Here is a 14591-nt window from a genome sequence, read left to right on the forward strand (position 1 = left end):
ACTGTATCTTGTTCACTTTTTCAAACCTAGTTTCAGTCTGTGCCAATGCGTCTGAAATTACAGTGGGTCTAGAGAACCTTAGATTCTGGGTTTTATTTCTCCTTACATGAAGTTGTAATCAGAGAAACTCAAAGAATCACAGATATTCTAAGTTGGAAGGACCCACAAGGATCATCAAATCCAGCTCTTAAGTAAATGGCCTTAAATCCAACTCTTAAATAAATACAGGGATTGAACCCACAACTTTGATGTTGTTAGCATCGTGCTCTGACCAGTCAGGCTAACTCAGTGGCCACGGAACACAACTTCAGGAATAATAGAGAGTACTCTGAAGACTTCTTTTTTGTCTTATGCATGAATACATTTCTTTTCATGGTCTTTCTTTTGAGCCACATCTATTATCCTGATACCTTGCGTCATTGGCTGAGGCTAGTGACAAGTTTCACTTTCCTGTTAAAGAAAAGCCAGGGTTGGAATCCTTGTGTGTGGTTTTCCTGTTGAGGTATGAAAAGGAAATGGCTGTCCTGGTGGATTTTGGGCTGCTTGTACTTGAAGAAGTTCAGATTGGTATTCAACCTACACACACACCCCATTACTCCACTGTTCAAACTAATAGTATCCTAAGGCATTGTTTTTCTGATGAATGGGATTTATAGGGGCATTGCTTTCTCCTTCTAGCCAAGATTTTTATTTTCCTGTTGATGTTCTTACTGTGGATGAAGCCTTTCTTAACAGCAATTAACAAATCGTAGTCACGGAGAGGGAATGGTATTGGAAATTCTGTAACAGAAGTAGACGAGAGTTCAGGAAAATAGATGAAACAGAGTTAATATATTGATCTTAAGTTGAACCTGAGTAGTTGGTAGACCCGTATACATTTGTATAAATGTCCTTCAGTTTGCATGTCATCATAAAATAAGGTGTAATACAAAGAAAATGAGTTTAACAGGTGGTGGCTTCTACAGGAGGAGTATGAGAAGTATGGGATTCGCATTAGAGTAAAATTCCACAGTAGCACTGAACTTCATGAATTGACTCCGTATCATCAGAGTGGAGGTGAGAAAACTGTTTCTACTATGTTGTACCTGATGGCTCTGCAAGAACTCAACAGATGTCCTTTCAGGGTTGTTGATGAAATAAATCAGGTGAGAATCAATAGTGCAGTATTGTTCTTTCTATGTACAGATGCTTATGACATAGTGGAGAGAACAGACTTTTTTTTTCTTTTCAGGGAATGGATCCAATGAATGAGAGAAGAGTTTTTGAAATGGTTGTGGAAACTGCTTGTGAAAAAAGGACATCTCAGTACTTCTTCATTACACCAAAGGTGTGTGGCAGAAAATTAAATAGGAAGTTTAAAATGTAGGAGAATTGGATTTTGTGTGATAATACACCAGTAAACACTGTATAACTTACCTCTGTTTTACCTAAGAATCTTGGATTGAAAGGTAACAGAGGATTTGTCCACTTTGAGGACAACCAGGCAAGAATTCAGACAACTTAGACCAAGGTTTATCTCCTCAAAAACCCACTCTGGACTTGTGGCCTCACTGGAAGTATAATGTGTTAATCACCAGTGGACAGGATTACCATGGAAAAGGTTGTAAAGGTAATGCCTCTAGCTAACAGAATTCAGACTGTAGCAGAGACCAGCTGCCAGATGAGTTAGATGATGATACTGGAGGAGGAGCAGGCTGGTGCTGCTGATGTCTGAAGAAGTAGAAGAGTCCCACATCATTACTGGAATAGTTTTCCTGTATTAATCTGAGGCTTACAGGCTCAGAAAAGGTGAGATCTGTGCTCTGAGAGGGACCAGTTTGATTGTACTCGTTGGTCAAAATTTAAAAAAAAGTAGTTGACTTACTAGGCATGCAGTGATGCAATGCCAAGGCTTGAATGGGGTAAATAGGCTGGCTGTTCACCTGCACCTATAACAGAGACTAATGTTATATTCAGCTTGATCCAAGACAGATAGAACAGTAAAAGTTACTTGTACACCGGGGAGACAAGCAGTCAGTAGTGTGCTGGTTTTTATTAAGATATCATCTTATCATTCTGTATCCTGTTAACACTGTATTTTAGAAAATCTGGTTCTTATGTCCTGTTTTTTCAGTAAATAGCAATTGAAGGGTCTGATTAAGGCCACCTTGTAGCATTTACCTTACTGGAAGAAGATAGAAAGTAATGCTTCTTGTTCCTTCTGATCTTGCAGTATGCTTACCTCCGCGCAGTTTGGTCGTTTCCTGACCACATTTCTTCTTTATTGTTATGTGTAATTTATTCCCTTTTGTCTTCCTGTGATTCCTCTCCTTATTGGATCAGCTTTTTTGTGCACTCTCCTACTTAGAGAAAGAACAGAGTGATTTGGATGTTGAATGGTAGATAGCTCAACTAACTCTAATGCTTCCCAAATGTAAGGAGTTGTAGAAAATTACTGTCTGGGGTCCAGAGTCTGTTTTAAAAGTTGAGTCTGTTGTCAAATTACTAAGAATAGAGACAGGGGAAAATTGAGTGTTCAGAGCTAACCAGAAAGATCAAAATAGAAAAAGCAGAAGTAAAAAAATCTCAGAAGTTCAAAAAAGCAAAAAACGTCAGCATTGTGGTAGGAGGAAACTCAAGGACAGTGTTGCACCATTATTCAGCAACAAGAAATGGTGTTATGAAGAGGTGGCTGAAGATACTCTTTGTGCCTCCTTCCTTCTTCCTGCCCCCTGCAAGCAGGTGATCACCACAGTTAACATGGCAAGTTATGATGGCCTGTCACAAGGAAAATTAGTGAGAGAGCATGTCAGGTAAAGGTTTAGCTGATGAGAGTGTTTGTGTGGGTGGCATTAGAGGATAATTAAAAGGCTGCACAGGGCAAGCAGAGAAGGCCAGACTCTGCTGTTCCATGGCTTACCTGCAGTTCCTGACTCCACGCTATATGTCACCACTTACTAGAAAGCAAGTATGTAATCACCTACTAGAAAATGTGACAATTTGTCATGTTAAGCTGAGTTCTGTGTGTACCCAGTGGATACAGGGAAACGTGCGACTCTCTTTTTCAGTATGTTGACATCTCCCCTGCTTACATTTTTAAACAAGTTGCAGTGGGGAGGGGTATAAATTAATATACAGCAAAGTTGATTAGGAATATTTTATTCTGAATAGTTGTGAATCACTGTCATAATGAGTAGATGAACTGAATATGTTCTTAGAAGTGGGTTTGAAAATTAGTATTTTTAATACAAATCTGTGGTGAAACAGACTACGTTTATTAAACATATGGATAATCACCATGTTTGGAGTTAATAATTTTTTCGCTGTAAAGCAAGATTAGAATTCTAAATAATCTTAGGTTAGGTAACTTTATTTGAAAATAGGATTCATCTCAGTACAGACAAACATAAAATTTGGTATTTAAGTGGGAAAAATAAACAACAGCATCTAGTGTAAGGCATAAATGCCTAAATGGCTGGGGAGAGGGAAGTGGCAAGTTGAGCATCAGTTGCAAGTAAATTGTTGAATGTCATCCTGAGCACTGCTTGTAATCTACAGTTTGCATGATATCTTTGTCTGCTGGGCTTGTGCTTGGCAAGGTTTGGAATATCATAAGTATCCAGCTTTGGCTGTTAAACTTCAGAAAATTAGTACAGGGGCTGGAATTACTCCAGAAGATAGCAGTGCAACTTCTAGTAATTTTGATTGTTCTGGGTTTCCACCAATGGAGATTGCTTAGCTCAGAGAAGCACAAGGCTAAAGAGAGACATAGATGTACTTAGGTACAACTACTATCTCCTGCCCTGCCCTGGGTCAGAAAGGGAAAAACATGATTCTGTGCCCACAGTGGAGTGGAGGTATTCTCTGTATACAGCAAAAAAGCAAAGAGATTGTTTGCAACAAGAAGGTACAGATTAGATATGGAGATTTTCTTCTAATAAGAATAGTGATGCTGGAAATTGGGTGAAGAATGAGTCCCTGTAGAGGGGTTTTCTAGGAACAAAAACACTTCATTTTTCAGGCTGTAATCCTAGGGATATTGATCTTTTTGAGATCTGAGGTTTTACATAGACCTTATTCACTTTTTTGACATAATGGGGAACATCTAGCTGTTTTGACTTTGGTTTCTGTGTTTTTCACCAGCTCCTGCAGAATCTCACATACAATGACAAGATGACTGTGCTGTTTGTCTACAATGGGCCTTTTATGCTGGAGACATACAAATGGAACACGAAACACATGAGGAGAAGGCAGCGGCGGCTTACAAAGATGACTGAATAGTGGCATATAGCTATAGATACATAGTTCTACAGAAGTATTTTATATATCTTTCTTGAAACATCTGGCTTTCAAGAATTCAGAAATTGTCAAAGAGGAAAACATGCAAAGAATTGATAATTGAGAACTTCAGCGCAAGTTTTAAGAGCCAATGTTTGAGAGATTTGAAATGCATGATTTTCTTTTTAGGTCTTTCATAGTGGTCACTTTCTTCAAAGAACCTACTTTTCTCAATAGTAGGTTTAAATAGAAATGAAGTTTATTTTTTTTTCTATTCTATCAGTTAATGCAGCATCAGAAGTGCAGGTAATTTTTCTAGGTTATCCTGGACTTACTCTGTGACTGTTGTTTTTTAAAGGTTTTTTTCCCAAAAATTGGAATTTGCTTTTGGTAAATAACTTTACCATAGATGTGGATAGTATTCCATTTCCCTACTGAAATGCAATTTTTTAAAATAAATTCAGATGATCTGTAGGAACAGAATGGTTTGTAATGGTTTGTTTTGTAAAAAGAAACCTGAAATTAATATAAAGAATATGATTCTATGGATGTATTATTGTTGAATAGATACTTTATCTCAAAATTAATAAATAAATATAATAATATTTCATTTTGTAGTGCTTGAAGGATAAGGTCTTTCTAGCACATCTCTTAGCAAGGAGACTGACAGAGTTCCAGGTCTTTGTGAAACAGTGAGCTAGTGAGCTTGCAGAAGTAAAACTAAGCAATATATAACTTCTTGTGTGTTTGTTTTTCTAAGTAAAGTTTGATACATTTTTGGTGATAGAGAAAATAGTGCTGCAGATTTCACCTGTAAGTGAAACCCAGGAGGCTTTTTACAAGGAGTCAGCTGCATTGGAGTGATTGTACAGTCAATTGCTTTTCAACAGAAAGCCATAAAAATTTTTAATAGAATGTTCGCCATAACTGTTAAGCATTTGGAAATGGAGGTTATCAACAGAATGTTGAATACCTAAAACAAGGTCCTGATTATTAAGTTAACTATTAAAAAAGTAAAATTCAACAATTTGATGTCTGGTTTGAATGGGTGTTTTTCTTAACGGTATCCTGGCAACGAACTTTGCTAATGAAACTGGTATGTCAGTCTTTGATATTCTCATATTTGAAATAAGATAACCCACTACAAAATATGAGCTGGAATCTGGAAGGTTTTAGGTATTAAAGAGTAAGTATTGTAATTGTTCTTTTGAATAGATAGATGAGCCTTCAATGCAGTAGAGAACCACTCATTCTTGTTACTGCGGGCCGCTGTTGGTCAATGGAATTGTCTGTCTGTGAAATGAGTTCCTGGAGTGATTTCTGTGATAATTAGTGTCCCAACACAAGTACTGAAGAGAAGATCTGAAAGTATGGAAACTCAGGCTGTGGTCCAGAGATAATTTGGTCAGCAGAGTATCTTCGACATAATTGAGGCTACAGGCCTATCTGCCTGTCCACTGTATTGAAAGGTCTTAGTTTTAAAAGTATTCTTCAAAATTGTCTATTATCAGGGAGTTTCTCCATGTGAATGGTTTCTTTTCCTGTACCCTCTGTCATTCATATTGTTGCTGTTAACTGTTCATTTTTGTATCTCATTGCTGTTTGCAGTAAATAGTTCTTACCTCTCTCAGCCTATGATCTTTGGCTTTTGTGCTTCCAGTTCTCCTCTGCAGCACACTGGAGGGGAGGGGAAAACAGAGCAAGAGAGCAGTGTCTGGTTTGGAGAGTCTTGGTGGCGGCACTGACTTGAGGAGTACCCTTCATAAACCAGGCAGATTGGCATAGTGTCTGATGGGAGGTGTCTGACAGGAGAGCTTACATCATGGGAAGCAGGGGAGGGGGAACCTTGGCACTCTAGCTTCTCTGTAAATAACTGAGCCAGAATTACTTTCTTTACTTCTGACTCACTAAAACACAGTATCCAAAATTACTTTTCCTAGAACTTTTTGTTCCGGAAGCGTTTTTTTCCCCCATACCTTGCTAATTGAGAATAAAACCACGATTCAATACACTATAATTCGGGAGAGAAAGGAGACACAGAAGGAAGTTAAATCCTCCTCTGCTCCAAGAAAAATTCTTCACCTGTCCCTGCCTGAACATCTGAAAATCACATGACTGTTTCTGTGCTATTGCACCCAGACTAGGCTTGCCAAAAGCCATGCTTCTATGAGGCTCATTGATCCAGTGTCCTTTGCATATTCCAATAGCCTGGGTGAAGGGCAGTTTTTTTGTAGCAGGGGCTGATCTAGTAGTTGCTGTACCTCATTATACTTTGGTGCTACCTTCAGCCATTGACAAGGCTGAAATAGTAGGGAGAGGGGAGGTAAATGCAGAAAGCAGGTATTTTTAGCCACTGAAAGCTTTTCAGGCTTGACTAGCAGTGTTGAAAGCCAACAGGGAAAGCATGGAAAAATAAGGGCCAGTAGCAACAGCAAAGGCAAAAGTTACAGAGGCGATACACAGTGCTACAAGAGCGTACCTACCAACCTCTCCTGTGACTCAGCTCTTTCCCAGTGGTGCAATCCTCTGACTCCCAGTTCCCACATACATGCTTTCCACCAAATTCCACCAGCTTTTCTTCACTAATCTGCTCCCCAGTTGCTCTTGGACGTAATTCCCCAGTTCTCCAGTCTTTTTTCTGTTGATCTATTACCCCTGCTAGGCCAGTGGGGGTTTTTTAACAGTAGTACTAGTTTTGGCTGGGATAATTTTCTTCACAGAAGCTTGTATGGTGTTATGTTGGGTTTGTGAACACTGTTGGTTACATAGGGATGTTTTAGCTACGGCTGTGTGGTACTTGCACCGCATTGAGGCCTTTTCTGTTTCTTACACCACCCCAAGAAGTTAGCACAAGAAGTTTACAAAAGGCTGGGAGGGGACACAGGCAGGACAGCTGACCCCAACTGACCAAAGGGCTATGATGTGCTGTATGACACTGTCCTCAGCAGTAAAAGCTAGGGGAAGAAGGAGGGGTGTTTGGAGTTGTGTCTTCTGAAGTAACTGCTGTGTGTAGTGGAGCCATGCTTTTCTGGAGGAATAGCTGAACACCTGGCCTGTTAATGGGAAATAATGGATGAATTCCTTGTTTTGCCTTGCTTGTGGACACAGCTTTTGCTTTCCCAATTAAACTGTTTTTATCTCAACTCACAAGTTTTTTCACTTTTACCATTTTGATTCTCTGACCCATCCCACAGGAGGAGGAGGGTCACTGTGTGGCCCTGAGCTGCTGCCCAGGATTAACCCGCAGCAGCAGAGTATGTTGGTCTCAAAACATGACATTACACTTGTCATTATTGCATCTGGAGCTGCATGGGATCTTAGTAAATATCTTGGCAAGAAGCACAGTGATGAGAACGTGGCAAGTTAGCTGCAAACGAATGACAGACTTCACTTTGTTGGGGATAAGGAAACCATGCATGGTAGTGGACAAAGCTGATCTTGCAGGAAGCAAGAAGGAGGGGAGAGATGGTAACTCAGAACATGGTGGCAGAAGGTACTAAGGAGCCTTGGAAAAGAACAGAGCAGAAGAGTGCCCAGGTAACATGTAACATGGATGGTTCAAAGTGTATCTGCATCATGTAATTTAAAGGAGAAAGATGTCCAATTCCCCCTTCCCAATTTGTAACCAAAGCTGTAGACTCTGAACATTATGCAGCTTGACCTTATCTGCAGTCCATTAGCAATGGTTTACCTCAGTTTGGGTCATGTAATAGTTTTTTCATGGACAATAAAGGTTTTTTGGTTGGGTTGGGGGGGGGGAGGGGAGTGTTGTTTTTTCATTTGGTTTGGTGGCTTGGGGTTTTTTGCGGGGCTACTTGTTTGGTTGGTTTTGTTGTTGGTTTTCCTGAGGAATTACAAACAGCGTAAATCCAAAGCAGATGATCAGTACAAGAAGTGTGAAGGGACTTCTCAGACACCACCAAAGAGTATCAGCCCCACTTTGTGCTCCTGCAGTGATGCTTAAAGGACTGTTCAGGTCAAAAGCCACTCATTTTACAGTTTTCTATGGGCCTCATCGGCTGAGGAATCTGATTCTGCTCTGTGTCTGCTTCTGAGCTGAACTGTACTGCCTATGAAGGACTTTTCTTGTCAGAATTTTTGTAGTATTTAAAATACACTTTGCTGTATAAAATATACTGGCTTTGTGCCAGTAAATTTAAAGTGGTACAGTTGCCAGTGTGCATGCAATTCCATAAGCATCAGTATGTCAGAAATCAGTATGGTCATGAAATCATTTCAGTAGCTTATATTGGGAGAGCCTTTTATTTTAGTTTTAATAAATTTACAGGCTGTCCCCCTTGAAATGTTTGTTTAAAAATGATACCCCTAAGAAATAATGGTTCACTAGATGTAAGAGTTGAATGTAGTTCAGCTTCTAGATAAGGCCTGGATTATTTTATACAATCCAGGAAAGCAGAGGCAGTGATTTGCCACCAGCATTGCACAGGCTAATAATACAGTTGTGGTTTTCCCTTGTATATTTTGACAAAGCAGTTATGCATGGCTTTTCATAGACCCTAAAAAGGTGCTTTCTGCTTGGAAACACAGTTCAAGGCCACAAAAGCAGCCATTAACAGCAGAAGAGCCCAAACCACTGTACTTGGTGCTCTAATATACCTTACATCTGTGTCTTCTGAAACTCTTGCTGCTGGCTTTCTGGCCCTGCCCATTAGCCAGAAGAGAAAAAAAAAGCCATTGAGAAAGTCTGAGATTTCTCTGTGCACCTTTTTAGCACAGTGTTGGAATGGCTCTGATATTGTCTGTACTCTTTGGTATCTTTCTCCATGCGTTCTGAATTCCAAGAGAGCATTTTTGGATCTTGAAATGGTGAACTGCCCTTATGTACTCAGTGATTCTCCTCGTGTCGTGGTTTACACACTCCATTTCCTTTGTACCTTGTGTTTTGCTGTGCAGACACATAGGCATTATATGGCCTAAGAGGCAATAGACAGTATTGTCTAGACTGATGGGGTTTGATATGAAAAGTGATAGGATGTTTATCAATTATCAATTGAAAGTCAACAAGCCAGTAAAAATACAGGAACAGTTGTAGCAATTCAAAAAATACAAGCTCAAATCAATAGGGACTTTAAGCTCACTCCAAAAGCCATAGATGAGCCAGAAAAATACTGTGTGTAATCATACAGAAATAAATGTCTGTTCAGGATTAGAACTGATGGCAGTCAAGATCTTCTCTTTTGAAATGGGAAGATTTCCACAATACCTGTGGAAGTGTTTGAGGAGGTGTTTTAGGGCTCAGAGAGTTTCTCAGCTGAGGAGAGCATGGCAGAGAAAGCATGGTAGCTGAAAAATTCTTGCCACTGGGAAAGCTTCTCCTTTAAGGGAGTCCCTTAAAGAGTACTTGAGTAAATACAGTATTCTGACAATTGTGCATTTGCATTAAGTTACTGCTGATGAAACTTTTCCATTGTGGCTGAGCAGTGTGAGCAGCTCAACTTGAAAGAGGTTTGGTTTCCAAAGTAAAAGTCATTGTGAAGGTAGTGGTTGTTACAGAGCTCTGAGGCTGACTGAAACCTCACAGACTCTTTCGCCCTTCAAGAGTGAGTGCTGAGTAACATTGTTATAGACTCCGTGGAGATCAAAATTATCCAGGTCACCCAGCTGGCAGATTCAAAAAGCCAGCCTTCCTTGTATGTGGCTTTCTGAGCCACTCTGCAGGCATTTAACTGGACTTTTAAGACATTTTCTGGCATGTTCCCTTTCTTTTTTCCTTGGTAGAGAGGAAAAATGAAAATACAGGAGACCCTCACAACCTTGTAGAAATTGTGCTTTCAGAATCAGCAGGTCTGTGTTCAGGGTCACACTTCCCCATGCCACTGCTGCCAGCACCACTGTGGTGCACCCAAGTCTTTGCATGATGTACCCATTGCTAGTCAAAATTTATACCACTCCTGGTGCGACCCCTCTGTACAGTGTACTACATTTCAGTGGCTGGAAACATTCTTCTAAGGCCTTCTCTACACTAGGCAGATTTTGGTTGCTGTTCAAATTACAGCACTAAAACCAACTATTAAAAGGTTTAAGATGAAGAATGATAAATTTGTGGAAAGTCTTCTATGATGGGATTGCAAGGGAATGAGGCCAATGCCATAGCCCTGTGTCCCTTATTCCTAAATCAATGACAAGCTGAAAAAAGAAAACATTATGCTGAGTTTTCTTATCTGTCCTTTAGTCATCCAGCCTAAGAAGAGAAAACTCCAACTCAGCATTGAGTCAAATCTGGAAGCTACTTAACAAGTTTTGTTCCAGCTGCAGATGGCAATCTTTGTCCCTGCCTGCATTGCTGGAAGGTTACATGTTCCTGTGGGTCCAGGGCTCATCTTGCAGTCATACCCACGTACCAGGTTAATTCCTGTAAGTGGTTGCTTTCAGTAACTGTGATGCCAGTGACTGTACTGACTGTTGGGGAGTTTTTTGGCACAGGGTACCTTGCCTTTCCCTCCTTCAGAGGCCAAGCAGATGCTTTTTATCTCCATACACCAGCGACTGCTCCAAAGCCATGGAAAGCTCAAGGCAGCAGTGTGGCTGCACAGGCTGAAGCATCATTAGCTCACTGAGCAGCTGGCACAGTGTTAGCCAGAGCACCACTCTGAGGTCAAAAGCCATGGAGCAGTGGGAGATAGACTTCTTGGGAGCTGGAGCATGCAGGTGTTGGGACACTTTTTCCTGAGTACAAGTTGTGTCTCTGTCTCCCTGCTGTATTGGTAGAAGGAATGCCTGGGAAAAACCTCTGGAAAAGTAGAGAAACATGACCCAACCTAAATGATGACTAGCAACACTTTGAAGCTGGTTCACATACCACTCAAACTATAGATTTCATAATGTGCAGTATTTTTTTTGTACTCACTCAGGCTGGTTTACATGACCACTGCTTGACTCCAGTCATTCAAGACAACATTTGGGTTTTTTATTCCTTTTTTCTTTATTTGGACAATATATATATATACATATGTACAAAAAACATCTATGCCTACTTTTTTTTTCTTTTCCTTTTTTTACAATTTCATGTGATTTACAAAACAGGACAGCAAAATAACTTATAAAGAATACGAATACTGTACAAAAATAAAACTGATTAAACTGTTGGGAGTTGGTATTTTTACAGTGTTACAGATCACTTGTTTGTAAAACAGCATTTCAAAGTATGTGTCCAGTCTGCCGTCTGCTGGGCTGAGGCCATCTGCAAGCTGAAAACAGATCTGTAATGTCGGTCATGAAAAAAGTTCAAAAAGAAATATGTAATATAGCTATACCTTTAAGTCCATGACTTCTCTACACTAACGGACTTTCTTAATCAAGAAGAGGAGCTGTCCTAACTTCAGCGCTATTAAGTACTTCCAAAATAGTACAACAAGTACATACAGTATTAGAGAACCTGATTTTCCTTTTCTTTTCCAACACTTGCAACACTATTTAAAACTTAACTTCAAGATGCAAGGAACTAACCTGCAGTTTGTTTTAGGTGTTAAAGCCACTGTTTGCTTTTACTGAAAGAAAAAAAAACCAAACCAAATTAACAAAACAGTAAAACGAAATCCCCAAACCTGATTATTCCTAATGCATTCTGTTAGTGGTTAATTAATCACATTAATGCTTTCTGTCCAATGCTGAAATACACCATGCATTACCATTTAGGAAGGGTTTTTTCCAGAAACAGGATCTTGTCACTGGCAGTGGTGACACATGCCTTGCATCCCATTGTCCCATGGACTAAAGTACCTCCCACCTATTTCAGACTTCGCAGAAACAACAATGTTTCTTTAGGTGTGCATTCTACCCCAAATACACAACATGGAAACCATAAAGCTGGCCATTACATCAGTTAATCCTGGTAGCTAAGTGACCAAAATGTTTACATACTGATTTAGGAGCTACTTATCAGCTGTAGCTTCCAGTTGTGGTTGATTGGATATGAGGATCTCTTGTATTTCACAGGATCAGGCTTTAATTTTCCAAGTGCTGCATTTGTCCCACAAAATGGTGACAATCCAGACTGCAGGACGGAGGCTTGAAATCTAGCTTGATCTTCAGAGAGAAGAACAAAGATGAACACAGATGCACCTTTGAATCTCATCGGGCTGCTCGTGGCCCTGACCCTACTCCACAAGGCAGCATTAACAGTACTGGTAAGCAGAACACTTCCTGTATTTCTAGATCAATAGAAACACCAACACTACCAGTTTTTATTACAAAGAACCTATGTCCCTACGACTCAATCTGAATACAAGAAATTAAAGTTTGGTTTCTAAAATAAATGTTTCAAAAAGCTGAAACGGAGGTAGAAAGTGTGCTTGGTTTCCTGATGTCTTCACTGAAGAAAACACATCCCTTTTTATTCCACAGACTGTTCAATATCCCCAATGCTTTAAAAGCAGTTCTCTTCACATAGACAAAATCTATCATGAACTACACAGGTAAAAACACAGTATGCAAACTGATTTCTAATGCTGAAAGCCATATGCAACTGTAGAGGAAAACACTCTACTCTCCGAGTTAATTTTTTAAGTTTGTTTCTAGGAAGCAAGCTTTTTATCAGATAAAACAATAAGATACTGTAATTGCAGGTGTGCTAACAATCTTTTATGTACAGAATTTTACAATATGATCTAAATTCATCTGCAGTGGAGACACTTTGGGTTTCAGTGTAAATACGCACAAAATTAATTTGGCCCTAAGTCTCTGTAGTAGGGCTGCACCTCCCCTTCCCCTTCTGGAGGAAGGGGTAAAAACTAAACAGAAGAATGTTTCTTGAAAAAATTAATGTGTAAACAGAATTCTCCCCCCCTTAAACAGCTGAGGAAGGGAAAAAAATATATCACTGATAACCTCTTAAATTTCATGCTTTTAACATAAAAAATTTTGAAATATTCACTAATGACCACAGCTGAACGTTTTCATTCAGTGATATTTCTGCTCCTTCTAAAGATCAAAAAATAGCTTTAAAATAAAAGTAACATCGCCTTTATCAGCATTTGATGTGCCATGCATGACACAGGTACAAACTACCAAGAGAAGCTTATATCATACAGGAGTATTTGCAAGACACCTTCTGTATTTCAAATTAGCTTGTGGCATTCCCCCATACTCCAGAGAAAGAGCAATCAAGAGATACAGGAGCCCTTCCAAAGTGCTCCTTACAGTAATTTTAGGTGTTTCCATTAGCAGAGTGCTCTTAAGGAAAGGTCTACTCTCTCCATAAACACACACAACTCCCATAGGACTCCAAGGGAGTCAGGCCATGGTATGAAGAGAATAAATCTTTAAGGCAAGTGTAGGAAGAGAAAAAGCCTTTAAAAAAGCAGCAGTTTGTAAAGATGGTAGCTGCTTTGTGCACCCATTCAAACAAACCACAGCAGAATAAAGCACTGTCAGTGGCATTTCTATAATACAGTACTGTATTATTGACAAGTAAAGTATAGGATCATATGAGAGACATATGCTTCAGCTCCCACATGCCTGCCACATTATCTAGGCTGACTTGTATTTTTCCACGTAGGTGAATAACAGAGCTAAATACACACACAGTCAGAAAATTACTGAGCTCTTTATGGGGATATTTTTTTTGCTTTAAGTATCTTCTTGAGTCATACATGTTTTCACTGGAAAAGTCCAGCTTATATTCAAAAGTATAGTATATTTAATAAAAAGAAAAATTAAAAAGACCTATTTACTTTAATGGGCCTTATTGAGTATAAGTTCACCTGATCTCAGTATATCAATCAGATACTACTGGTAACATATGTAATGTTTCTCATAATAGTCTCTTTAAGTGCTGGATCGCAGAAGATACACAGAAGTAAATCCACTTCTACAATGTGCTATGGAGTTCTTATCTGAGAGTTATTTATGTGACTCGGAAAGTGTTTTTACTCGACAGACTCTAAATACAAGCAGCATTACACTGTTCAACAAAACATGTTCATGACACAGCAATCACAAAGACTCTGGGGTCATGCTACTGTGGTGGCACAGGCCAGACTGCCCAGTCATATGTATGTACACCAGTATCAACGCATTACATTAGAAGAGGTGGTCACCTCCTTGCTGGCTCCCTCTTCCCTCCTCTCACCCCACAGCCCACTTGTTCCAGACCGTTGTTCTCAGTGCAGGGCCAGGAGGTGGAAGACGGGGAGGGCGATACTGAGTACGTTTGTTTTTTTCAAATGCCGGCTACATGTGCTTTTGGACAGCGAGGGTGACCGGCGCCGCAGCGGATGCTCATGTTCTGGCACCACTGCCTGGATCTTCACCACAGCCTGCCTCTTCCCCACTCCTCCCCCAGGGCCAGCCCTGCCTTCACAAGGAGCTGCTGG

General features: G+C 39.9%; 1 protein-coding gene across 1 annotated transcript in view; it reads left to right on the plus strand.

Moving 5' to 3' along the window:
* The window catches only part of SMC5 (structural maintenance of chromosomes 5), a 43766-nt gene extending 37874 nt beyond the window's left edge, over nt 1-5892 (plus strand). Inside the window, exons 24-26 of the mRNA XM_017736446.1 lie at nt 966-1145; nt 1232-1327; nt 4123-5892. Of these exons, the coding sequence (XP_017591935.1) occupies nt 966-1145; nt 1232-1327; nt 4123-4260 (414 nt within the window). The 3' untranslated portion in view covers nt 4261-5892. The remainder of the gene's footprint in view (nt 1-965; nt 1146-1231; nt 1328-4122) is intronic.
* Nucleotides 5893-14591: the final 8699 nt, after the last annotated feature.

This window comes from Corvus brachyrhynchos, unplaced genomic scaffold, assembly GCF_000691975.1.
Source record: "Corvus brachyrhynchos isolate BGI_N302 unplaced genomic scaffold, ASM69197v1 scaffold716, whole genome shotgun sequence".
Lineage (NCBI taxonomy): Eukaryota > Metazoa > Chordata > Aves > Passeriformes > Corvidae > Corvus > Corvus brachyrhynchos.